The sequence below is a fragment of the Malaya genurostris genome, chromosome 3 (genome assembly GCF_030247185.1).
Source record: "Malaya genurostris strain Urasoe2022 chromosome 3, Malgen_1.1, whole genome shotgun sequence".
Classification (NCBI taxonomy): Eukaryota; Metazoa; Arthropoda; class Insecta; order Diptera; family Culicidae; genus Malaya; species Malaya genurostris.
This window is the reverse complement of record NC_080572.1, coordinates 217,870,148-217,895,469: the sequence shown is the minus strand read 5'-3', so window position 1 is coordinate 217,895,469 and position 25,322 is coordinate 217,870,148. Positions and strand designations below refer to the sequence as shown.

General features: G+C 36.8%; 3 protein-coding genes across 4 annotated transcripts in view; 2 read left to right on the top strand and 1 right to left on the bottom strand.

Annotated features, from left to right (window-relative positions):
- The window catches only part of LOC131437291 (LIM/homeobox protein Awh-like), a 64,392-nt gene extending 57,347 nt beyond the window's left edge, over positions 1-7,045 (top strand). Inside the window, exons 3-6 of the mRNA XM_058606539.1 lie at positions 5,589-5,803; positions 5,858-6,079; positions 6,149-6,355; positions 6,466-7,045. Coding sequence (XP_058462522.1) covers positions 5,589-5,803; positions 5,858-6,079; positions 6,149-6,355; positions 6,466-6,527 — 706 coding nt within the window. The 3' untranslated portion in view covers positions 6,528-7,045. The remainder of the gene's footprint in view (positions 1-5,588; positions 5,804-5,857; positions 6,080-6,148; positions 6,356-6,465) is intronic.
- Positions 7,046-15,881: 8,836 nt separating this feature from the next.
- Positions 15,882-24,078, top strand: LOC131436566 (uncharacterized HTH-type transcriptional regulator YdfD). 2 transcript variants are annotated; one of them, XR_009230645.1, is made up of 8 exons: positions 15,882-16,198; positions 20,612-20,730; positions 20,791-20,945; positions 21,002-21,151; positions 21,215-21,494; positions 22,945-23,409; positions 23,481-23,847; positions 23,922-24,078. XR_009230645.1 is itself a non-coding variant. In XM_058605356.1 (7 exons), exons 1-6 carry the CDS (start codon positions 16,040-16,042, stop codon positions 23,366-23,368), a joined length of 1,287 nt encoding a protein of 428 aa, XP_058461339.1. In that variant the 5' UTR covers positions 15,882-16,039; the 3' UTR covers positions 23,369-23,409; positions 23,481-24,078. The 2 variants fall into 2 exon arrangements, 1 of the variants encoding a protein (XP_058461339.1); XM_058605356.1 differs by having other exon boundaries at positions 23,481-24,078.
- Positions 16,554-18,394, bottom strand: LOC131436565 (splicing factor Cactin). The gene has a single exon (XM_058605355.1). It carries the CDS (start codon positions 18,259-18,261, stop codon positions 16,615-16,617), a length of 1,647 nt encoding a protein of 548 aa, XP_058461338.1. The 5' UTR covers positions 18,262-18,394; the 3' UTR covers positions 16,554-16,614.
- Positions 24,079-25,322: the final 1,244 nt, after the last annotated feature.

Here is a 25,322-nt window from a genome sequence, read left to right as displayed (position 1 = left end):
AGTTTATGACTATGTTTGTCTGTCCCATAGCCGTATTCACGAGTGATTTGAACGTTTTCAAGAGGGACAGGAGGACTTGGAAGACGACAAACATTCGGGCCGGTCAAACGAAATTGTGAACGAAACAACACGGATTGTGCAATCATCACTTAAATATATGGAATCGGAATTATCAATATCCGCATCGTCGATTTATCGTATTTAGACAGAAAATTTGGGTCTCAGAAAAGTTTGTGCTCGATTTGTTCCGCACATTTTAAAATAACACGAAAAAGACCTCAGAATTCAACATTCAAGAGACATCATTAAAGAGACCAAAAGGGACCCAAACTTTTTGTATTCGATTGTGACTGGTGACGAAGCATGGTGCTTTGAATATGAGCCCAAAAGCAAGCGTCAACTTGCGAAGTGGCAGTCTTATCAAATACAAATTATAATACGGAATACTTCGACAAATTTTCAAGGACACATTTTGCATCGTGCGGTACACTGTCATGATACACTGTCAGAGTGACAATGTACTTTAACGAGTTTTCTGTAAAACTAGCAACACTGAAGGATAAGAACAAGTTCACCATACACACTTAAAAAATTTTACATCTTATTAGATGCACATAAATGGAGCGTCGCAGTTCACGCAAATTTACGTGGAAGAACATTTAATATTGTGTCTAAAACTCCATGACATGAAATTCATTGAAATAAAAAAAAAGAATTTTGTAGCAACCCACCGCGACTTGAACCGAGAATCATTGGATCGCAAGTTCGTCTGATAATCGACTGAGCCACAGAAGCATGCATCTGCCTGGCCGGTAAAATGTGCATTTAAATTCATACAGTCGCACCTGCTAGTAGAACGCAAGTTACAGTCGAAACCAGTAAAATTCAAGCTCATCCAACATTAAGTCATTACAAATAAAATTTTCCGTCATTTGACAAATTAGGTCTTTGTGAATTACATCGTATGAGGGATTAAGTCACCTGTAAAATTCAAATTTTTTTAGAGTGTAGTTACTGTTTATTATAGTGAAAAATAAATAAACAAACAGTTTTTATCTGATAATCCAGATCACAAGCGAAATGTAAGTTAAACAATAATCTAGAATAGTTAAGCCACCATGAATATACTACTAGCTGTATTGATATTTGTAGATTCGTGGGTGTTTGTGTTCATTTTTCATCTTTTGTGCTAGTGCCGGTGATATTTAGACTGATCGTTGCAGTTTAATACAGCAACGATAAACATAAACAAACAAGTTTGTTTTGCACCTTAGCAACTAGCATAAAGCGTTGCCAGAAACGATTTACTTTCCACTTTTTCAAACTATCTCAATGAAAGGGAGTAATTTGCTAGACTTACTTCTTTAGGCTGTGAACCAAACATTGGCGGTTCATTTCTATGGGACTTAGCGGTATTATTATTTGTATTTGGTTTTAACTATGTCGTCTTCGCTTGAGAAAACTGGAAGTGACCCAGGGTAGTTTCATCAAATAAACACTTTTCACAAAACTGTGTTGATTTCGCACTTAGCAAACGGGGGTTTAAGCAAAGCTGATATTAAAACCAGGTTCGAAACTGACTCGATTTTCAGTTCAACAATGTTGAAGCTAGGTTCAAAACTGGTTTCAAGCAAACGGTTTGACAGCAGATAGAGTGGAAACTGGGTTAGGTTTGGCATCAAGCGAAAACGACATTAATGTTGGCTCGTTGTTCGATACTCATTTTCCGACCGGCACTACAAATGTACTGTCACATTTAGCGCGATGTCTCAGCTTCTGTACGTCCAAACGTCATGAAAATTTTATACGACAACACTGGACGCGATGTTTAAAAAGTACTGGAACTTTCGAATTCTACCTTGTAGTTTCTCTGCTGTAAAGGCCGCTTGAATGCGTTTATTGAAGCCTTATAAAGCTTCGAGGGGCCATTTGGTAATGAGCTAATGGGTTTTGGTTCGCACTTGCAAATTACTTGCAAATCAATTTTTTTCTCAGGCGAAAGTACCTACTATGCCAAACTTGTATCGGCTAGCTACAAGAAATGACACTCCAGTATAGAAAAGAGAAGACAAAAATCTATTAAATTTTTAGTGTGAACATTTCTGGTATTTCGCCATACATTGAAAATTCCAGAAATTTTGAATCAAAATAGATCATGGCGTCTGAAAAAATCAAAAACAAACAGCTCACACGAAAGAAACAGATTTTCATTCATTGTGACAATCCCAGCTTAGCAGTTGGCATCGTTTCGGTAATAGCGAAACCTAGATTGCCTTGCATTGCTTTTAGCAAAGCAAAGCCTTGGTATTACATTCCTGTAGTGGAATTTGACCTTCTGTTTCAACAGACTTCGCAGCCGATTCAGAGTGTACAGAAACATTGCATGGCTGGTGCTATGATTCTACTGACACTACGAATCCTTCCAGGCCGGGGCTTGAACATACGACAGCATTGCTTTTAACTGATATTAAAATTACTTTTTCTAAAAATCAACAAATGTCATCCATATGACATCAAAGGAGCTTTCGATTCAGTTCTCAGACATCAGCCTCCCCCGATATTAAATAATTATTTTCACAGTCTTCTGTCCCAATATCGCATACCTTTTGCGCATACCCGAATAAAAAGCTATAGCAAACTTATTTCAAAGTAATAATCAATATTAATATTCATTTCATATCAGATCATAATACTTAAACATTATTATATTGTTGAAATGGCAAAATTATGCTTCAATTTGGTATAATAGCTTGTTTTGACATTACTCTTAAATTTAGAGATAATAAAATTTATGTACGTATAAGTCCAACGTATTTTATAAATTACTAGAAAATTTTTATAACTTCTGAAAAGTTTTAGAAGGGGGAACCATTCATAGATATTATATATTTTGTTAGTTTCTGTAATTTCCTTCAAAGATTTTTATTTCAACGGGGAATCTAGTGAAAAGTCTTGGAGAAGAAGAAAACAACTGTAAGCGCTATGGATTTGTTCGAATAGTTGACGTAGGACCAAACAACTATTATCAAAACCACTGCTAACATTTGTATCGAATATTTAGGCTGAAGTTTTTTTGTGGTTTCCATATGAATTTTTTTTCGAAAATAATTCTTTGATAATTTTGGATACTATGAAGAGGACCGTTTAGTTTATTGATGTTGATGATGAAGAGTGCTGATCACGTTCACCCAACCCTCCATGATCGAAGTCATACTGCGTTTTCCTCGAAGGCGAATAAACAGCGGGGGTGAGAATGTCTCTCGTTCGAAGCGAAAAGAGTGCAAGTGGGTTCAGTACTGATTTTTGTTTTGTGTGAATTATTTTCTTAAATGTCTTATTTTGTTCAAGTGAGCTTTTGAATTGGTTATCAATATTTCTGTGTAGAAAACAACATTGAACACCGACTAATGTTCGATTCAGACGATCCGGCTTCTTCCGTCACCGTCACCGGAACGTCAGCTTCCGTCAAAATTAGCCAAATGAGTTTTCCCTTTGCGCATTCACACGATCCAGCAGAGATCCGGAACGTCAACGTCCGTCAACGGCAAGCGCCGTCAACATTTCTCCGAAAGAATATTTGACGGACTGTGATTATCGCACACATGTACGATTCATATGATTACGGTATTGAGCTGACGTTTGTTATGTATGTATTCGGTGTTAAAATCCCACTCTTAAACGAAATATACCACATATATAAGTAATTAAACTTATCAGTAGATTTGCAAAGTACGTTACGTTGTTGAGTGGAAATGATTGTTTTGTATTTTCCTCTTTCTAGTAATTTTGAAAGTTATTTATTCGGTTAAAAGGTAGGGAAACAACAGATCGATTGGCTTCAAAAGCTCCCTGATTTTGTATTAGTGGAATAAAATTGTGCGAAACTAAGGTCTTCTAATTCTGCGTGTAAGAAAATGACATGACAAACACGGATAGGAAACCGGATCGTGTGAATCAGAATGACGGTGACGGACGTTGACGTTCCGGTAACGGTGACGGAATAAGACGGACCGTCTGAATCGTACTTAAAAATAAATTCGTATGCCCCTCGTGTGCCTCTAGTACCCAGTGAAATTTGTAGACCCGCATAAGTCCGATCATCGGTCTGATTATCGGACCGATTGAGCACGATATAGGGCCGATCGTAGCGCTTCAATCGGCCCGTCATCGGACAATTCTGCACCATTTGCATCAACCGCGTCGACATAAAAAAAAGCTTTATGTTTACATTATGCATCGCTAGAGAAACAGAGTGAAGGAATATCAAACAAGACATTTTCGAGCCGACATCTTCCCGATAGGGTGTGAAAGAGTGTTAAACATTTTTTTGTTTCGATCATAGAGGCTTTAACCTTTAGGTCATTCGCCTCTTAGGGCCAGAAAAACTCTGACCCTATGTTCGAGGTTGGAAATCCAACCCCGATATATCTCATCACCTGAGTAATCAGACATCCGCTCTCTGCTTTGGTATATCTTCACTCTTTTGTTCTACCGATACACTATGCAAGCTCGAAACGCAATCAAAAGCTTTCTTGCACGATGCGTCCGATGTTCGGATTTACTGGGTATTGGAAATCGAACATCTTGGACCAGGATGTCAAATCAACCAATAATTGTCAACTTACGATTCTCTCTTGGGAAATTCCACACAGCAACGATCATTATCAGATTGTAATTTTTTTTAAGGGCGTGAAATACTCAGAGTATGAAGTGATGCGAAGAAATGTAGCAAAATTCTCTCACGGTTCATGAGTTGAGAGACTCGAGTTCTTGTAGCATCTTCTACCGGATTGAAAATGTTGTATACAATATAGATAGCAATATAGCAGCTTCTGTCAAATTTTCGGCAATCACCAACAATGAAGCTGTCATTCCAAACGAACAGCTGTCGTCTCTCAGGTTATAGGTGCTCTAATTGGAAATATTGCGCTGATTCCGTGTCCGTTTCCACTGTACGTGTGCTGATGTCCTTCATCAAAAAGAAGGTTCGAAATTTCGTTCGATCTGGAGAAATTTGTCATCTAATGGTGTAATTTTGAAGTTTTGAAGCAGTGTAAAGAAACCATTTATGGACTTTTCAAACTTACTGAACCCCAAATTACGGGTGCCAATTCACTTTTAGTCAGCCTTGGCTTGTCTTTTCAAAGAAGCGTTATACCGCGTTTCTTGAGCTTCAGATGATGAGAAGAATGATCCAGGTCCTGACTTTCAAATGTCTCGTTTTATGATTCGATTCCAAGTGCGTGTTGGGAGGACATATGAGGTATCTGTTAACAGGATACCAAAAAAAGAGTGATTTTTTTCCGAACAATTGCAGAATCTTGGTAGGGAGCTGACCAAGGAAGACTAATAAAATTGTATCAGATATTGAATCGTTGTTATTTAGGAGTTATGGTACCGCATGTGTGCCAGTTTGTACCAAGAACACACAACTATTTTCTTATTTTTATGTTTCGTCTTTGACTCATCAGTTCATTAGCAGTTTATGTTGAACTGCTAACGTCACCTAACGGTTCAACATAAACCGCTAAGTAAGTTCGATTTTTTTACGTAAAAAGTTGCTACAGACGGTTGTTTACATTTTACAGAACATTCGGTGCAAAATGTGCTCGCTGCAATCGGAGCATCGCCGCCTCCGATTGGATCCGTCGTGCTCGCGAGCTGATCTTTCATCTAGCCTGCTTTGCCTGTGATAGTTGTGGACGTCAGTTGTCCACGGGAGAACAGTTTGCCCTAGTCGACGAAAAGGTGCTCTGCAAGACACACTATTCGGAGTTATTTGACTGTGGAACATCCAGTGACGGTAATTCTTTTCATTGAGCATTTTTTGAACATCAATAAAAATACCATTTCACAGATGGATGCGAAGCCGATGGTTGCCAGAAAAACAACAAAACCAAGCGAGTGCGAACCACTTTCACGGAGGAACAACTGCAGATTTTGCAGGCCAACTTCAACATTGATAGTAATCCAGACGGACAAGATCTCGAACGGATAGCGTCGGTCACTGGTCTCAGTAAACGAGTCACTCAAGTGTGGTTTCAAAACTCACGTGCTCGACAGAAGAAGCACGTTCAAGGTAATCGTTTTGCTACATTTCCTTGAAACCAAATTCTAGATTTTCTAACAGAAGTGCTTTAACCAACAGTTCCTAGAGATGGCGACTTGAATCCTTTCGCCAGACATATCAACCTACAGTTGTCGTACACATTCCAGCACAGTCCGATGCATGCGACATCGGTCGGACCTGCAGGAGGTATGAACAGTGCAGTTGGGCCTATGGGACCCTGTTTCAGTAACCTGAATAACAACAACCTAATCAGTGCTTCAAAGTCCTCGTCGTATAGCAGACATGGTGAGTAGTAATGGCTGTATTTTATGCACTTAAAACTTCTCCCTTTCCCAAATCACCGGGGTTGTGTCGTGTTCATTTGGCTCTATTTATCAGAATTTTTCTGTTTTCAGAATCGTCGTTGGATGAACTTTCGGAAGATTCAGCGATTCATTGCATGCAAAGTGAAATATGAAATCGGTAATAGGAGAGGCGTATCCCGTCCTGGCCAGTTCCAGTGTTGAGCCAAAGTGTGCTTATAGTTGTGTATAGGAATCTCAATTAATTTGATTTAGTCTGTAAATGTTAATTGCCTAACTTAACGACTAGTTATTTTATGCCTTGCTAGCCGATACACCGTTGTTATGAATAATGTAGCTAGAAAAATTGTCAGTACTTCAAAATGCAAAATTTGGTGATAGAGATCCGTTCACTGCACGAAAATAGTTTCTTGCAAGCAGTTGATTTCCATTGACATATACGCAAATCAAATTTGCAACATCGCTACTTAATTTATTGCTAATGTTAATCCCTATTTATTTATAATACGGATATGTCCTTATGATAATATCAAACAAAGAATGATGACAGTGAACATTTTGTCTGAAAATGTCAGTCTGAAAAGAATAAATATTTTGAAATGAAAGTGTACACAAATACTTTTATGATAATCAATTAGTATTATTTAAGTAATAAATGACATTTAAATATGAATTGAGCTTTTTATCTTGAATAGTATGGTTATGATTTTCAGAGATAGAGTTACAGAATATAGATGTTCAAGCTCCTGAGCAATATTTGAAAGCGATCATATGAAAAATGTTTGACAAGTATTTTCGGATTTCACTGCGACCTGTGAGAAAAATGGTTTCAATCCACCTAGTGGTGTTATTATGTCTTTCCCATATAACTTCTATTTTCATAAATATTACAAAGGAATCTTTCAAAAGTTTGAGCATACACTAGCATAATCTTTCCAATTTATAAAAATAACCTGTTTTAATCCACCTAGTGGTGTAATGATGCCTTTCTCATATCAATCATACTATCATAAATAACACTGTGGTATTCTTCAAAATAATTTTCTTCGATTCTTAAAAGAATAACCGAAATCGGTTTGTTTGACCGTCTACTGATAAAAACTATCAATTGGAAAAGATTTGAGGTCGATTTAAAAATTTGTTTAAGGTTTTTCCCCATTTTCAGTGATGGCATACAATTTTTAACCCACTTTACCCTATATTTCCGGATCCGGAAGTCGGATCCGCATGAAATTCAGGAATTACGCATGGGGCCACAGGACCTTTCATTTGAACCTAAGTTTGTAAAAATCTCGCGCCATCTATGAAAAAAGTTGAAACACATATTTTCTTTCTTTTTGCACATTTTACTCCATAATTCCGGAACCGGAAGTCGGATCCAAATAATATTCAGGAATTTTGTATGGGATCACAAGACCTTTCATTTGAATTTAAGTTTGTGAAAATCGGTTCAGCCATCTCTGAGAAAAGTTAGTGCAAAAAAACGTTACAAACACACATACGCGCATACACACACACATAGACACACACAGACATTTTGCGTACTCGACTAACTGAGTCGAGTGGTATATGACGGTTCAAAAGTCGGTTCTCACAGTGATTGCATAACCTTTCTATATGAGAAAGGCAAAAATGGTTGATATTCTTCGTTTTCTTTTCTGTTTTTGCTCTACATAACGGTATAAGTTTTAAATACACTGCACCCTGTTGTTTCGGAATCGTAAGTCAAATCCGACCTAAAATCAACAGCAGTCTATGAGCCCATATAACCTTTCATTCGCGTCAAAATTTTTGAAAATTTACTCAGCTGTCTCTGATAAAATGAAGAGAGTTCTTGAGTTTTTGACCACTATCTCTGGGACCTCTGAGACTTCCAAAACTACAAACTGGGAACCGGCATAGCTGAAATCGGTCGGTTTGACCAGCAGCTAACACAACCTGCAAATTAAAACAATTTTGAGCCAAATTTAGAAAAAAATCTGAATGACAGGTTGCAATTTGATACACGCTTAAACCTATAATTGCAGAACCGGAAGTCGGACGTTAGTGACGATGCCAACTTTTGTTTAATGCACTGTGCACACTGCGGACGGTGGACTAAAATGATTATTTTCAATTATTGTAACCGTTTATAGCCCTTAAAAGGGCCCCAAAAGGCCCCTTTATCCGTCGTTGTTCATTTTTCGATGAATGTTTCTACATTGCAATCGACCAGCAGCGGAGTGTTTACTACAGTTTTGAACGTCATCGCAGGTATGAGAAATGTAAAGAAAATTCTTCTTTGATACTCGTTGATACCAAACATTTGAGAAAACTTTAATTTTGAATTATTTGTGATAATGTAATACAACTGAAAACGTTATCATAAATTGATGTTTAAATTTCCGATGGCATGTAGCAAAAGTTATATTGATACATTATATATAACTAGAGTTATAGAAAATCAAAACCTTATTTCCGAGAGGGAAATTTTTGAAATGTGCCCATTAGTAAAGTAAGACGTATTCACGTCAAAACATTCATTGCTATTTTGATTCAGCTGCGAACAAAGCCGATATTTTTTTATTCGATACTGTGTACCATCATATAAAAATGTTTGAAAAAAATGGAAGACATACACATAAAAAAATTTTTATTCAATATCATACAAAAAATTTCCTCTAATTCAATGTAGTTGTAATGAACAATTGAGGTTTCCATGCCTGATGAAAAATGAACAACGACGCTAATGAAAAATGGGTGGCCAATCTATTTTCTGATGAAAACAAAACAATATATAAGAGCGATTCACACGTGGCACCAGGCGACTATCACCGGCATGGAACGGTTACGGAACAACATTAATTGCAAGCAAGGGGACATCGAGTTCACGGAACATTTTGCCGTCGGGTACGTAAGTAATATTCGGCTAAAAAAATATTACATTAATTTTAACGTTGATCGAAATTGATTGATCGTTCGAATCGAGTTTTATGCAGGCGTGAAAACAAATCAATCTAATCTGCATTTGTGTTTGTAAGTGAGCTGTCAATAAAATATCTGACATCACTTCTACACCCTGAAGTCAACAGAATGCATTCAAACCAATACACAAAATATCCAATTAACAAAAAAGCCGGTAGAAATATGCGAGAATATTAGAATTATAATCTATCAGACTGTAAACTTTCGCTAAGCTTATTATTCTCCGCATTGCATATTTTAACAGATAAATAATTCTAATAGTTCTTTTGTAAACATTTATAGCTGTTAAAAGAACTAATTTGTTTTCACGGTCGCTGTACGTTTTTCGAAGCATTTTGTTCCAATGCAAACAATCAGCAGCTTTATGACGCAATCGCTCTTGCTTGAAACGAAACTCGCACTGCTAACGTCCCGCAGCAGGATTGTTTCCTGTGCGGATTGACTCAACACTGAAGCAATTTCTGTGAAGGAATTTCATATTACGTGATTTAGGTGGCTGCCTTTTCACAAATGGCCGGTTTTTACAGCTCGCAATATAGCAACATACTGTTGATTATCTCATTTCGGATTTGCAAATTTCCGTGAAAGAATCTAATAAAATGCTGTACGGGATTCATTTCTGACTTTCAGGACGGCCAAATTGTGGAGTTTTCTCTGATAATGAACACTTTTTATTTGCACTCGTTTGGTGCTAAGTTCGTATTGCGAACAGTGCACTAAAATGCTTGTTCTCACATTGGATTAATGTGCTAATCCGATAAACAATATTAATTCTAATTAATTAATTCTAATAGTTCTTTTGTAATTTTCGATAGTCCTTGTTTACTTTTCGATGTGCTTTGCTCCAACGCAAATAACCAGCAGCTGAATGCATATGCAATTGCCCTTGTTTGAAACCAAACGGTACACATAACAAACCCGTACAACAGCAGAACTGAATGCTTGATTCTGTGCTTGGAAATGAATTCTCAACCTGGAATTATATTCAGAAACTGAATGCTTATGTCGCTTACTACATCACAATCGTCGGTTCGGGTACGAGAAAAGCAAACATGCGTCATGAGTTTTCTTCTTTGATACTCGTTGATACCAAACATTTGAGAAAACTTTAGTTTTGAATTATTTGTGATTATGTTATAAGGAGTGTATCGAAAATAAGCAATCCACATGCATTTGTGTTGTACGCATGTATTGTGATGGTTTTTATGCTCAGATCACAGCATGCTGTGCGTTTAGTTGTTAGCTTTCGTTTGTTTACTTGTTTGTGCGGTTGAAATTCTGCGTTTTCAAAATGTCGCGTATTGGAAAGGAAAAGAAAATTAAAGTTCTGGACACATGGCTAAGTGAGAAGGGTATTACCGACGACACGACCAGGCACTTCGAAGAAAAATCTACATGAAAATTGTCCGTTAACGATTCACCGCCAGTTACCATAAATATAGTGACCCCCAGTGGTGGTAAAGCATCGATTCCGAACACGCAAAACGTGTTCGTTCCGAACCAAAAAGCGAACCACCATCGCGAGTATGAATTTGCCGATACCATCGTTCGAGCAAGCATCGCCGAACCAAGAAGCGATGCTGATGGTGACAGAACCGATGCTTTAGTTTGTGAGTCTATCGTTACTAGTATGTTCATGAACATCCGATTCGAGTACTATAGGCTGTTGCTTCGGATGAACCGAACTTTGTCAGCTGCGGCTGGACGTTTAAGTTTTTGGGTAGCTTAGCAGAATATGCTAATTTTGTAACGAGCGTAGGGTGCCTGTATATGGAAAATAGGAAATTTTTTGACTAATCTCATTTCGATGCTCTATTGATTAGTGAATAAATAACAGTTCGAATTGGATATTTTTTTACATTTTCAGCGAGCGGGGGTGGCGCAATATGAAAATTTGTAATTTTTTTGATTTTTACTAATTTGATGTTTTATTAAATAATTGATTCAAAAGCAATTGAAATTTAACAATTTTGGACATTTTCAGCGACCGTAGGGTGGTTCTATTTGAAAAATCGACAAAAATTGTATCTTAGACTAATTCGATGGTCTGTTGATTCTGGAAATACAATTTTACATTTTTATCGAGCGTAGGGTGGTGCAATATGAAAATTTGCATATATTTAGACTTTTGCTGATTTCATGTTCCATTTAATAGTGAATCAAGAGCAATGTAAATTTGATAATTTTTGACATTTTCTTCAAGCTTAGGGTGGTGCTATTTGGAAAATTTTAAAATTTTTGACTAATGTCGATTCAATGTCCTATTAATTGGTGAATCAATAGCAGTTCCAATAGGATTTCCAATTTACAGCGAGCGAAGTGTGGTCCTATTTAAAAAATGTTAGTATTTGAATTTGCAGATCCGATGCTTTATTGATTGATGAATGAATTAAATTCGAATAGAATAATTTTATACATATCTTGTGGACGTGGAATGGCTTAATATAAAAATTTGGGAATACTTTACCTTTTGCTAATTCAATGTTTAATAGATAGCAATTGGAATATTAGAATTTTATGCATTTTTTAGCGCTCGCTGAGAATATCCAAAATTAACAAACGTCGCTCGCTCGCTAGAAACGTCCAAAATCATCCAATTCTACCTGGTACTGATTCGCTCATCTATTGAACATTAAAATACCAAAAATCAAAATATTTTCAAATTTTTATATTAAACCCCCCTACGATCGCTGAAAATGTTCATCATGAAAATCATCTTATTTGAACTGCTATTAATTCATCAATCAATAGAGCATCCAATTGACATTAGTCAAAAACTTTACCATTATACAGATAGAACCATCCTATGGTCCCTGAAAATCTCAAAAATGAGCAATTTGTAATTGTTATTAATTCACTATTAAATGAAACATTTTATCAGCAACAATCAAAACACTTACAAGTTTTCATATTGCGCCATCCTACACTCGCCGAAAATGCCCAAAATTATTCAATTCGAACTGCTATTGATCCAACAATCAACAAACCATCGAATTAGTATTAGTCAAAAATTTTACAATTTTTCAAATAGAAAAACCCTACGATGGCAGATAATTTCCAAAGATTTTTTACTATTTAATAAATCATCGAATTAGTAAAAAAAATCCAAATTTTCAAATTTCGCCACTCTACGCTCTCTGAAAATATCTAAAATTATCCAAGTTGAACAGCTATTGATTCAACAATCAATAGAACATCAAATTTAAATACGCTCTTTGAAAATACCTGAAATTACTTAATTGTCTTTGCTAGTGACTCACCAGTTTATTAAACATCGAATTTGCAAGAGTAAAAAAAATCCCTTTTCATATTGAGCCACTCTACGATTGCTGAAATGTTCCAAAATATTCAATTCTTATTGTTATAGATTCTATAACCAAAACCATAAAATTTGCAAAAGATCCAAAACTTACTATTTTCCATATCGAGCCACCCTACGCACACTGATAATGTCCAAAATAATACCATTTGAATTGCTATTGATCGATTTATCAATCGAACAAAAGATTTTTTTTGTGCTGATCACGTGTGCATTGGTAATTTCAAAACCAGGATGCGAGACTTGAAATCAACAAAGCATCGTATCGAACGCAGTTTACTCGACCCTCGCCGATGGCCCACCAACCGAACGGTTCGAAACAGATTGCTTCGCCGAACACCGAGCACAGAACACCTTCGCATTAAACGAGGGAATAGTTTTCGAACCTATCGCATGCTTACGCTCGGTGAACATTTTTGAGTAAATTTGCAGAAGCATCGGCGTTCGGTTCGCAATCTACCACCACTGGTGACCCCTTGAGAATGATCGAAATAATCTTCTCGAGCAACACTGCTCAATTTACTAAAAACAAGTTGCTATGGAGTCCAAGAATAAATAAACAAACAATTTGAGAACGTAGATACGTGCAAGCGTGCATAACAGGTTTGAAATGTGAATCAATTTGCCTTTTGGAATAGTTTAAAAAATTATTAGTGGTTCAATAATAGATGTAATGGCTCCCAATAGAGGTTTACTATCACCAGTAATCTTTCCAATATATTTTAACCAGTCGACATCTTGTTTCAGGCGGTAGTGGGGCCTCTAAGAAGGTAGTTGCAAACTGTTTTATAATACATTAAATTCATTGTTTAGAAATAAGAACAATTATAAAGCCAAATTGCAAGATATATTTGTGTGTTTTCTAATGTCTACAATATATGGAAATATATGAGATATACAACAATTGCCAATTAACGTAAGTTGGAAATGCCATCCGAAAAAAATGTCACAGTTAGTCCATTCTCTCTGGATTCAGTTCTTCATCCAATAACCTCGAGATTTTTCCATCAATATGTTTTATCCTGCCGTAAACTGTTTAGTGCAGTTTTCAATAATTATGTTTTAAATTAAATCATCCTTGAGTAGATAAGCTTTTGCTTTTTCAATCGCTAACTTACGCGTCATTGTGAGTTATTTATTCTCTTCGCTCGGTTTAGGTGGTGATCTAGGATAACGATTTCTACAATTCATTTAATTCGCATATGAAAAATGATTTGGGATTTGTTTTGTTTACATTCATTTGGTCTATAATATACAGTAACCAAGGTTACAATAACTATTATTCAAAATCAATAATCTATCAATTTGTGTTGCCAGTTTTAAAAATTTTTTAAGCAATGTCGTTTTGACATTACCAGTTACTGAGGGGTAGTTAAATTTGCGATACAGTTTTTAATAGCGAGTGGCAGGTCGTGTCGTCGGTATTACTATGCGAAAATTGGCGAAGCGGTTTGGAATTCATCATGCCATTGTTAAAACCATCATTAATAAGTTTGGGGAACACTACTCTTTGGATGAGCTACCAGGAAGAGGCAGAAAACCCGGTTCTTCCAACCCGAAACTGGACCAGAAAGTGGTATCTCTAATCATGAAGAACAAATCAATGTTAATACGTGATTTTCCAAAAAAAGTAGGAACGAGTGTCGTAATGATCCAGTTTATCAAGAGGCGAAATCACCTGAAGACCTACAAGAAGCAGAAAATCTCGGAACAAAGTGTAGAACAGAAGAAGCCAGCAGCAACAAGGGCCCGGAAATTGTATTTGCGTCTTTTGCAGAGTCCGGATGCATGCGTTTTGATTGGACGATGAGACTTATGTAAAGGAGGACTCAAAAACCCTTCCAGATCCACAATACTTTACTGTCGTCGTTGGGGAGGATGTGAGCGATGCGGATAGGTCGATTCAAATGGAGAAATTCGGTCAAAAGGTACTGGTATGCAAGCAATATGTTCCTGTGGTTTAAAGTCAACCGGAACTATAAATGCAGAAATCTATCGATCTGAGTGCATTCAGAAAAGATTTATGCCTTTATATAAGAAGCATAGTACACCTCCACTGTTTTGGTTGGATTTAGCGTCGACTCACTATGCCAAAACCACTCTCAATTGGCTTGCGGAAAAAGGGTATAAATTTCGATGAGAAAAATATCAATCCACCAAGTTGCCCTCAGCTTCGACCCATCAAACGTTCCTAGGCAATCGTGAAGAGGGTTTTCAAGAAGACTGGTAAGGCAGCTGGGAACATGCAGGAGTTCAAGAAAATTTGGGCTCAAGCGTCCAAAAAATGCGATGCAACACTTGTCCGGAACTTGATGAAGAGCGCTCAAAAGTTCGAAAATTCGTGAAGGAATAACTTAAATTTCATCCGGTTTTCATTATGCTCAACTTTAACCTCGTACAATAAAGGATCAATTTTTAGTTTAAGTAAAATATAGTTTTTTTTATCATAATTTGAAAGAAAAATTTGTGGATTGCTTATTTTCGATACACTCCTTAGAAACAGAAAATGTTATCATAAATTGATGATCATATATTCAATTACATGTATCAAAAATTACGTTGATACGTTAGATGCAACAAAAGATATTCACGATCAAAAACTTGTTAATCTCTCAGTGGGTAAATTTTGGAAAAGCACCCCTTAGTAAATCGTAATCAAATCAAATCAAATCGTAGTGTGTAGCAACGGGGCTGTGAGCAAACCCGATATAAGAGTCAGACTCGAATTTCAGTTAAACAACGTTAAAATTAAGTTCGAAACTGGCTTCAAACTAACGGTATAACATCGCTTATGGTACAAACTGCGGGTTAGGTTCGGCATCAAGCGAAAACGACATTAATTATCATATCGAAAATAAAAATAGCACTTACTCTTTTTTTCAGTTCTGATAGTTCTAAATCTATACGGCAATCGAAGCTAAAAAGTAAAAAAAATCCCATCATAAAACAAACTTATAATGAAAAGTCTTAGCTTGCCCGTAATCCCCAAAGTCTCCTACATGATTATTAGTTGCCTTGTTGCCCCGTTTACACTTCTGCTGGTTGCCAGCATGCTGGTGTCAGTGTACTGCCCTCTTAGGAAAAAACGTTCAACTGTGGTCCAATGATCCAAAGTATTAGACCAACGAAGGACCACCGTTGAACGTTTTTTTCCTCAGAGGGCAGTACACTGACACCAGCATGCTGGCAGCCAGCAGAAGTGTAAACGGGGCATAAACGGGGCATGTGTGTGTTGTGACGTTTGTTTAAAATGTAAACATATTATAGTCAGTCTCTATCTATCGTTCGTTACCAGCGCAATCAGTACGTAGTATTCCGTTTGTAGTAGATACGAACCTGTAGAAACAAGCACTGTTATTCAAGCGTGAAGGATTCCAACAAAAAATGAATACTCGTCGGGAAGTGCCGATGCGCCACCTTTTTGATGGTAGCGATCTAAACGTGTACGACCAGAACGTCGCGAACTTATCCGCTGGCGCACCAGGGCCGGATCTGCTGACCGAATGCTGTGAGATATTCCGTGTTGCAACCGAGCACCGAATGGTAAGTGTTTAGAACCACTGCTATGATAGATGACGTTTTTTTTTCATTAGCCGATTGAAACGTAGTCGTTTATTTGATAAAGATTGAACATGTCGACTGATGTTTCAAGTCAGTCTACAAATAATCTATGAATGAAGTGAGTACGTAATCGTGAATGCATCTTTTCTCAGAGCAATTTTACTGTGACGTTCTGAGAATCGTTCAATACACAAAAGGAATCGAACTAACACGGTTTTGAAACGCTGTAACACATGATTTCAACAATAATATAAAATTAAATTCAGATAAAATATCTAGATTGTTGCGGTCCCTTATCAAATTGGACTTGTCATCAGTGAGATGAAAAGGGTTTCCATTTGTGTAAAATAATATTTGAACTTCGTAATCGTAAACCTAACCACTGTTGAAAAACATTTTTATCGTCTATATCGGTAACGTTTGAAATGGAACCAAAGTTGAAAAATATTGTTGTGGAACTGACACCGGAACCCTCGTTTGTAGCTGAACTCCCACTCTCGGTTTACGATTTTGAATGCGATATCCTCGTACGGAGGCCCAGCATGAAAGCGCAACGTTGCAAAGTCCGGATTATCCGAACACGGTGTTAAGAAGTACTGCGGTGTGGTATTTTTATTGATCAAATCCGGATAGAAAATGTTGAACTTGTAGCCTTGAACTATTTTCGGCGGAGGGTTGTCCATGTCGTAGTGAGTTTGATTGTATTTATTCCACTCGAAACCCGTGTGAACCCGATTGAAGTAACGTGGCTTCCTAGGGCGGTATTTATCCGACCAGAGATAAATTTGGTTATCAACTCGGGATTCAACAGAAAATTCCGCTTCGTCATCGTTCATACCACGTTTTGCCTCCTTTCGCAAAGCTATTTCGTCTTTGGAGAATGTGTCATCGTCTTGATTGATCCCAAGGACTTTTTGTCGTAAAAGATCTAAGTCATCTTCGTCCTTTTCCTCCGTAATGATTTCAATACCTGATTCTAGATCTTTTTCTGAAATGTACTTCGGTTCGTAACCTCCTTTTTTATAAAGCTCAAAACATTCGTTCAGAAGATCGTTTTCCATGTTTTCCTCATCCTTAACTTGATCGCTTCCAGATTGACTACTACTATCTTGGGAACCTTCATCTAATGCCTCCTCATTTCTCGATTCCGTCGGACAAGCTCTACTTGGTCCAGCCTCAGAGTCAAAATCTTCTTCCTTTTTGATATTTAACTCTTGCTCTTTTTTCAGCATTTCCAGCTTCGTTTTCAAATTATCCTGGTGCCGATCTCTCAATCTTGCTCTAGCCATGTGAGCTTTCAGCTGCGATAGTAAACTTTCCCAGTAACCTATATCCAAACCGTCCTGTTGGCTATTTATTTTGTCCTCGATTTTCTTCTTCAATTCCTCCAACTGCGACGAACTCTTTCCTTTGAAAATTTGCGTAACATCTTTTGCTACACTTTGGTGAATACCCTCCCGTCGCCCGGTAGCCATTCGCTGCTTTTCTGCTTCAACCTTACGCAACTTCTGCAGCTCATCTTCCACGATGATAGTCAAATCGCACCAGTAATCCGCATTTTGACTCTTCTCCAGATCATTGTACACTTTAATATCCGCCAGCAAATCCTCCAAATCGTCTAAACCTAAACCGTTTAGATACGTGTACGGTTCGTGCATCTGCATTTCAATTGACTCCTCCAGATTCTGCTCGGATATGTACTGGGCAAGTAAATCAATCGGTTTCGCCCGACCATCCTGAATACGAATCTTACTTCTCAGTTTCGCTTGTTCCAGATGAAAAGTTTCTTCCTGGCGTTGCCACTCATCAAACTGGGCAGCTTCTTTCGAACGTTGCATCAAGTACAAATCATCCTCCCGCTGCTGTTGCTGGTGCTCCCGTTCCTGGCGTCGCTTTTTCAATTTCTCCAATTCGATTACATTTTCCTGCTGCTTCTTGCGGTTCAGCGCTTCCAGCTCTTTGCGAGATAGGTCTTTTAAACCTTGCTTTTCGAGTTTCTTCTGCCACACAAATGCGGTTGTCTTGTGTTCCGGTTCGTCCCACATTATTGCTAAATGACTTCTAGCCACACACTAGAAAATAGGTGAAATTTAACCAGAAAACTGCTAGTAAACAGATACTAAAAACTAAATTCAAACGTTTCTAATGATGCTGAAAGATTTTGACAACAGGAGTGAAATGAAATAATGCTGTCAGTTTCGCGTTGTGTTTGTGTGGGTAAGATACACGGTAAATTCGCCTATTAAACGCTCTATATGTGATTATTTGAAACTTTCATAGAATGACTCACAGGTAGCGCTGTGTGTTTTAGCAGTAGCTGAATCGAAATTTAGTTCGAATTCTGAATGGATTTTAAATCAGATGCTACCGAGTCGATTGGCACATTTTCGCAAAGCTGATTTACCGGTAGCGACACTTGCCATTGAAAAATGGAACCAAGAAAAGGAGGATTCTTTCGGAAGTTTTCATATCGGCAGTAGTGATTTGCAACATTTTTATCGTTTATTCAATAGTACAAATAGATATCAACATTAAAAGTACACTCGGAGTAGAAGAAAATCGAGTTCAAAGTGATGACTACTACTTTTTTTAGTGTAAACTACGATCAAATATGGAAAAATTTCAGAAATGTGTGAAATTAGGTAAGGTTAGGTTTTTTCGGATCAACATTTTTTTAAACAAAAATCAGTGTATTGTTAATTTCTCGAGTACTAGAATGTATAGTGATCGAGTACCATTTATTTTGGATACTTTATTTGTTATTTCCAGGCATTTGAAAAATGGTATCAAACCAAGTTCAATACTCTATTCTGAATAAACGGTAGATTTTGCACAATGAACTAAGATCAACATTACCACCTCAGAGTAAAAACTTTTTCTTCATCTACTACTATGATTTTTCAAATGAATTTGCCCGTTTTCATAAGATATCGTTGAAAAGATGGAGAAATTTTCCTACCGATTTGACAGCTCTTGCTAAAACTATCATCTCTAAACAATCAGCGCCTCTACATTTCAGTTTTGCGACAATATGCCAATCCGATTCGAAATCGGTTGTAGCATTTATTTGGGCATCCATTTGGAAATCATACTTCATTCCGAATCAAATTTCAGGGGATTTAACTGGGAGAGACCGTACGCTTGCGGGGATGATAGTTGCATTTTTATCTGTCAAAATACAAGAAATGTTATCTATAAAATAAAAAGATTATTATTTTGGTTTCACAGAACAATTTATTTCATTCAAATAGTGAAAATAGAAAATTTGGTTTAATATAGATATAGAATGGAATATAAATTATAGAAACAAACAAACGGAAACTGGCTTCTACAGCCTTTAGAAAAATCAACCGAGAGATTGGCTTTCAAATGCAAAATTCAAAACAACTCAAAATCTCGGATGAAATTTGGTATTATACATTCTCATAAAGATTCGATTTGGGAGACTGATTTCTCTTTTAGCTGACAGCAAATATACTATATATCAATATGGATGGATATGGAGACCGTACGCTTGCGGGGATGATAGCTGCAATTTTATCTGTCAAAATACAAGAAATTTTATCTATAAAATAAAAAGATTATTATTTTGGTTTCACAGAATGAGAAAGTAAATAAAAGAAGATAGCTACTGTCATTATCGAATAGAATTTTGTAATGTTTGGCTTCATATATCATCTCACGATATCTCCGGGTCCACTTACCAAGCGCACTGATGAAGTGGTCATTTGAAGTACAATTGCCATCAAGCTTTTCGCTTTCATATAAATACTTAAACGGATTTAAATCACTATTAGTACTGTTGTTGTACCGTTTAATTCCACTATGTCACGTCATTACACTCAGTGTCAGTGTAATGACGTGACATGGTGGAATTAAACGGTAAAACAACAGTACTATTAGTGAGAATAATCTACTAACAGCTCAAACAGAAATTTAGTGAGATTTAAATCGGTATATTAATAAAAAAGTAAAAATTATCTGTGAATATACTCCAATCCATGGAAATGTTCTGCCATTTAGCTTTTTTTAAAATGATGATGATATCTCAAAAGCAATTCAATTGTCTAATTAATGAGGAAAATAAGAGACAGAAAAACGATGCAATGCACCGGCTGTAGAAAATCTGAACATGTAAGGAGTTCTTTACAATTGGGTTGCTTTCTGATAAATCGAGTTCAAGACGAGTTACGTCATGACGGACAATTATATGAATCTTATAAGATCTTCACTCTAACGAACATCTGATTACCGCTTCTGAAATAAGTAGAATCCAAGTTATTTTTACTACACGTTCGCGTAGCCAGTTAATTCATCTTGTTACAAAAATTACATTGTACTGGAAAGAATCACAATGTTATCATTTCATTAGATAATTCATTTTTGTGTTTGCAGAAATTTGAGTGCGACAATAACGCCTATCTCTTTCAATACGGACCTACTGTTGGAACTACTGAATTTCGAGAAACCTTGGCTGGATTTCTTTCGAAAGGATATGCATGCAAAGTGAATAAGTAGGTACTCTTCATTTAAGTGTTAATATACCATATCCTAGAATTTTGTATAATTTTCAGATCCGATGTAGTCCTAACTTCAGGTGCCACCCATGGACTTCACCTGATCCTTTCAACACTGATAGATTTGTCTGGTGTTATCTTCGTTGATGAAGTGACTTATATGATTGCTCTTGAAGCATTCTGTCAATTTGATTCGATGCGAATTGTTTCAGGTTTGAGATAAGATAACTGTTATAATTAATTCTACAGCTTTTCTATGCAATTTCAGTTCCTCTGAATCAAAATGGGCCCGTAATAGAGAAGTTATCATCGTTAATCAATCAATACAAATTCAAACCTTCGGCGGGTAAATTATTCTGGGGTGTTTATTATACCATGCCTACATTCCACAACCCCACCGGAATACTGTTTACTGAAGGTATTTTTTAACCGATTACCCACCATTCCTTATCGGTACTTTAGACGGGATCTTTGTCGGCAGAAATCAACAAACAACTGATAGCGTTGGCCAGGTCCAGCGATATCTTGATAGCCTGTGACGATGTTTATAATATGCTTCACTACAGTGTAAACGAAAGCGGCGATCCCGCAGATGGACAGTCTCCGAAGCGTTTGTTTGGGTATGATATCGCTGATATGCAAACGGATGGCTGGAAGGGTAATGTGATATCGAACGGGTCATTCTCGAAAATTCTTTCCCCCGGTGTTCGACTCGGTTGGATGGAGTGTCCTCCCCGGTGCGTTGAGGTATTCCGTGTCAGGTAGGTTCGAACTGATCGACTAGGATATATAGATTGACTAGATTCAAAAGGATTACTATTTATTCATGCTGTATTCGATCTTCAATTGATTCAGTTAAAAATCGGTTCAACTAGATTAAATTGTAGACGCCTCATTTCTAATTAATTAGCATTGTTTTGTACTATTTATCAACCTGTTTTTAATGTACACTGTTTGTAGGTTGAGCAAACTGTTAAACAATATGTAAACCAGTGTTGGTGATTGCCGAAAATTTCACAGAAGCTGCTATATTGCTATCTATATTGTATACAACATTTTCAATCCGGTAGAAGATGCTACAAGAACTGGAGTCTCTCAATGCATGAACCGCGAGAGAATTGTTCTACATTCCTTCGCTCCACTTCATACTTTGAGTATTTCTCGGCCCTTAAAAAAAATTACAGTCTGATAATGATCGTTGCTGTGTGGAATTTCCCAAGAGAGTAGACAATTATCGCAGAAAATCGAGTCGATGATTCAACTTGATGATTCTCATACTAAGTTGCAATATTTCAAAACCCTTGTGTGGAGCATTCACATACATTTTCATAGACACAACTTATACAAAGATTATATGCACATAATTAGAATAAGCGGCAATAGTAAAATGATTCTATCGCAATTATCAACTGCCTGTATAGAATCGGATCGCGAAACGAGAATAAGCGACCGTTTGTTGCTTCAGAGAAGATCCCCACAGCGGCGTCCTAACCTTGGATTCTCAGAAATGTCATCGAGAGAAATTCGCTCTCGCACTGGTGTCGATTCTATGTTAAATGAGCCATGGCGGGTTTTTGTTGTTGCGATGATTTCTAACTCTCTTTGATGGCACTGATTCAATCGTTGAAGAGTTGCCAGCGAACGTTCTTTGATACGATAATAGCCATCCTTGATGTTAACATAAAAGATAGATATTCAATGTTCTGTTGGTTATGGACAGGAGATTTCTGGCCAATACATAACATAAATAGAGGGATCCATCTAACCATTTAATTAAAAAAAAACTAAATTTGAAGTTCTTTGTGGTTATCTCATACTACTGAAAATTTTACCGTAGATTGCTGACCATATTTCCGATAATGTAGCAAACATTATATTGTCGTCTAAAGTACAACAAGAGATATTCACGATTGAGTTCTACCCATTCTTGTATTGCAACATTTTTGGCGCCCCATATGAAAGTATGACGTATTTATGCCAGAAGTTAATTGAACTATGAACGAAAATTAGTTGACAATGTAGCCTAGTTTATATGCCATCAGCTGCCGTCATCTAAAGTGAGGACAACCAACCTCAAGAAAAAGAAAAAGTTCACTTCTTAACCTACATATGTTTCAAAATCTATACGAGTCAAACAGTGAAAGGCTGAATCATGATCAATTTGCTTCCAATAATTTTTAAACCAAATACTAACCATTTATTTGCACACAGCGGAATTCTGAAAAGTGGAGGAGCAGCTAACAACTACACCGGTGGTATTGTGACCAGTTTGATTCAGCTGGGTCTTGCCGAACAGCAACTGAAGAAGTATTCGGAAAAATATGCCGAACGACTGAGGGCTGCTGATGAGGTGTTAAAACTGAAGCTTCCTGATGGCTGCACATTCAACAGCCCCCGGGGTGGCTACTTCATCTGGATCCGTTTCCCGGAAAGTGTCGATTGCAACGATTTCAATCGGTACTGCCTGGAGAATTTCGGTGTCACAGCGATCGCCGGCAGTAGATTTTCCCTCGGCGATACACACAGAAACTGCTTGAGATTGACATTTGCATTTCATCCAGTGGAATATCTGCGAAAGAGTGTTGAAAAATTATGCGTAGCCATTGGACAGTATCTAGCCTTGAAGAGTAATTAGGGCTGAGATTCAACTATGCTGATAAATACCAACTGAAAGTGGTAATAATGAATACAACTGGAAGTGATAATAATGAATACATGCTAATTCAATTATATCCTCATAATTTCAGTCAACAGGCCACACATTGAGACAAGAAGAGTTTCCGTGCTTTCAGACCATTGTATCCATGTAGGTTAAATCCTCCGGTTGAAAGATTCGAGACGATCTTTTGATATATATTAAATTCGGTAAAACAACTGTAGCATAATTATTCATTCGGCCTTACAGTTTTTCAGTTACTTAAACAGAATATTTTGAATTTGACAAAATATAAATGAATATTATAAAACTCAAAACAACTCAGCGCCATGTATGTTTCGCTTTATGAATCAAGGAATGTTATCAAATTATCACATGGAACAACATAGGAATCGAGAATCAAATACGGAAATAGTTACTAATATGGTAATATTTCCCTAAACAAACCTACGGAATGGGTAAAACTTTAGCATTCGTTGAAATTTATACGAAAAGTAAACGTTTAATTTCTTTAAAACTGAACTATATTTAGGTACTGATGCTAGGCGAGGTTATGAAATCTATTTTCGTAACCGAAACTAAAGGTTTAAAGTACTACTGGGTGCAAAAAACGGCAAGACCAATTATGTAATAACAGTGTGAACAAGTAAAATCAACATTATTAAACTGTCGGCCACTCCGAAAGAAAATACTTAGATTTATTCTCAAAAAATATTTGAAAGAAATCAATGTTTTTCCTCTTTTCTAACAGAACATTTTTCGATTATTCGAATTTCAACTACATATCAATAAAAATTCACTGGAGAATGAACATTCCTATGTATTTTGAGAGCTTCATGCGAAAACAACATCGTTTAAACCACAACGCTATCTACGTGTCGAACTGTCGTCAGAAGGCCATTATGATGCAAGAAAACAATATGTAAGAGCGATTCACACGTAGCATCAGCCAACTATCACCGGCTTGGAACGGTTACGGAACGACAACATTAATTGTAAGCATTTCTTATGGAGACACACAACGTCAACGTCACGAAACATTTTTACCTCCAGTACGTGAATAATATCCGGTTATAAAAAGTCTTAAATTAATCTTGGTGTCGACCGAAGTTGATTAATTGGCACATTGTCGTAAAACTGAAATGTAGAGGCGCTGCTTGTTTAGAGATGATACTTTCTGCAAGAGCTGTCAAATCGGTAGGAAATTTTTTAATTACTCCACCTTTTCAACGATTTCTCATAAAAACGGACAAATTCATTAAAAAAATTATAGTATAAGTTAAAGAAAAAGTTTTTACTCTGCGGTGGTAATGTTGATACTAATTCATTGTGCGAAATCTACCGTTTATTCAGAATACAGCATTAAACTTGGTTTGATACCATTTTTCAAATGCCTGGAAATAACAAATAAAGTATCCAAAATAAGTAGTACTTGATCGCTATACATTCTAGTACTCGAGAAATCAACATAACACTGGTTTCTGTTTAAAAAAATGTTGATCCGAAAAAACCTAACCTTACCCGATTTCACACAATTCTGAAGATTTTCCTTGTTTAATCGTAGCTTACACTAAAAAAAGTAGTAGAAATCACTTTAAAATCGATTTTCTTCGACTCCGAGTGTACTTTTATTGCTGATATCCTTTTGTACTATTGAATGAACGATAAAAATGTTGCAAATCACTACTTCCGATATGAAAATTTTCGAAAGAATCCTCCTTTTCCTGGTTCCATTTTTCATTGGCAGGTTTCGCTACCGGTAAATCAGCTTTGCGACAATGTGCCAATCGTTTGGATTGTATTCAATACTGAAATTTCCTGATGCAAGCAAAACTATCTCATCTGCAATTGGCACATTGTCGCAAAGTTGATTTACCGGTAGCGACACCTGCCAATGAAAAATGGAACCAAGAAAAGATGGATTCTTTCGTAA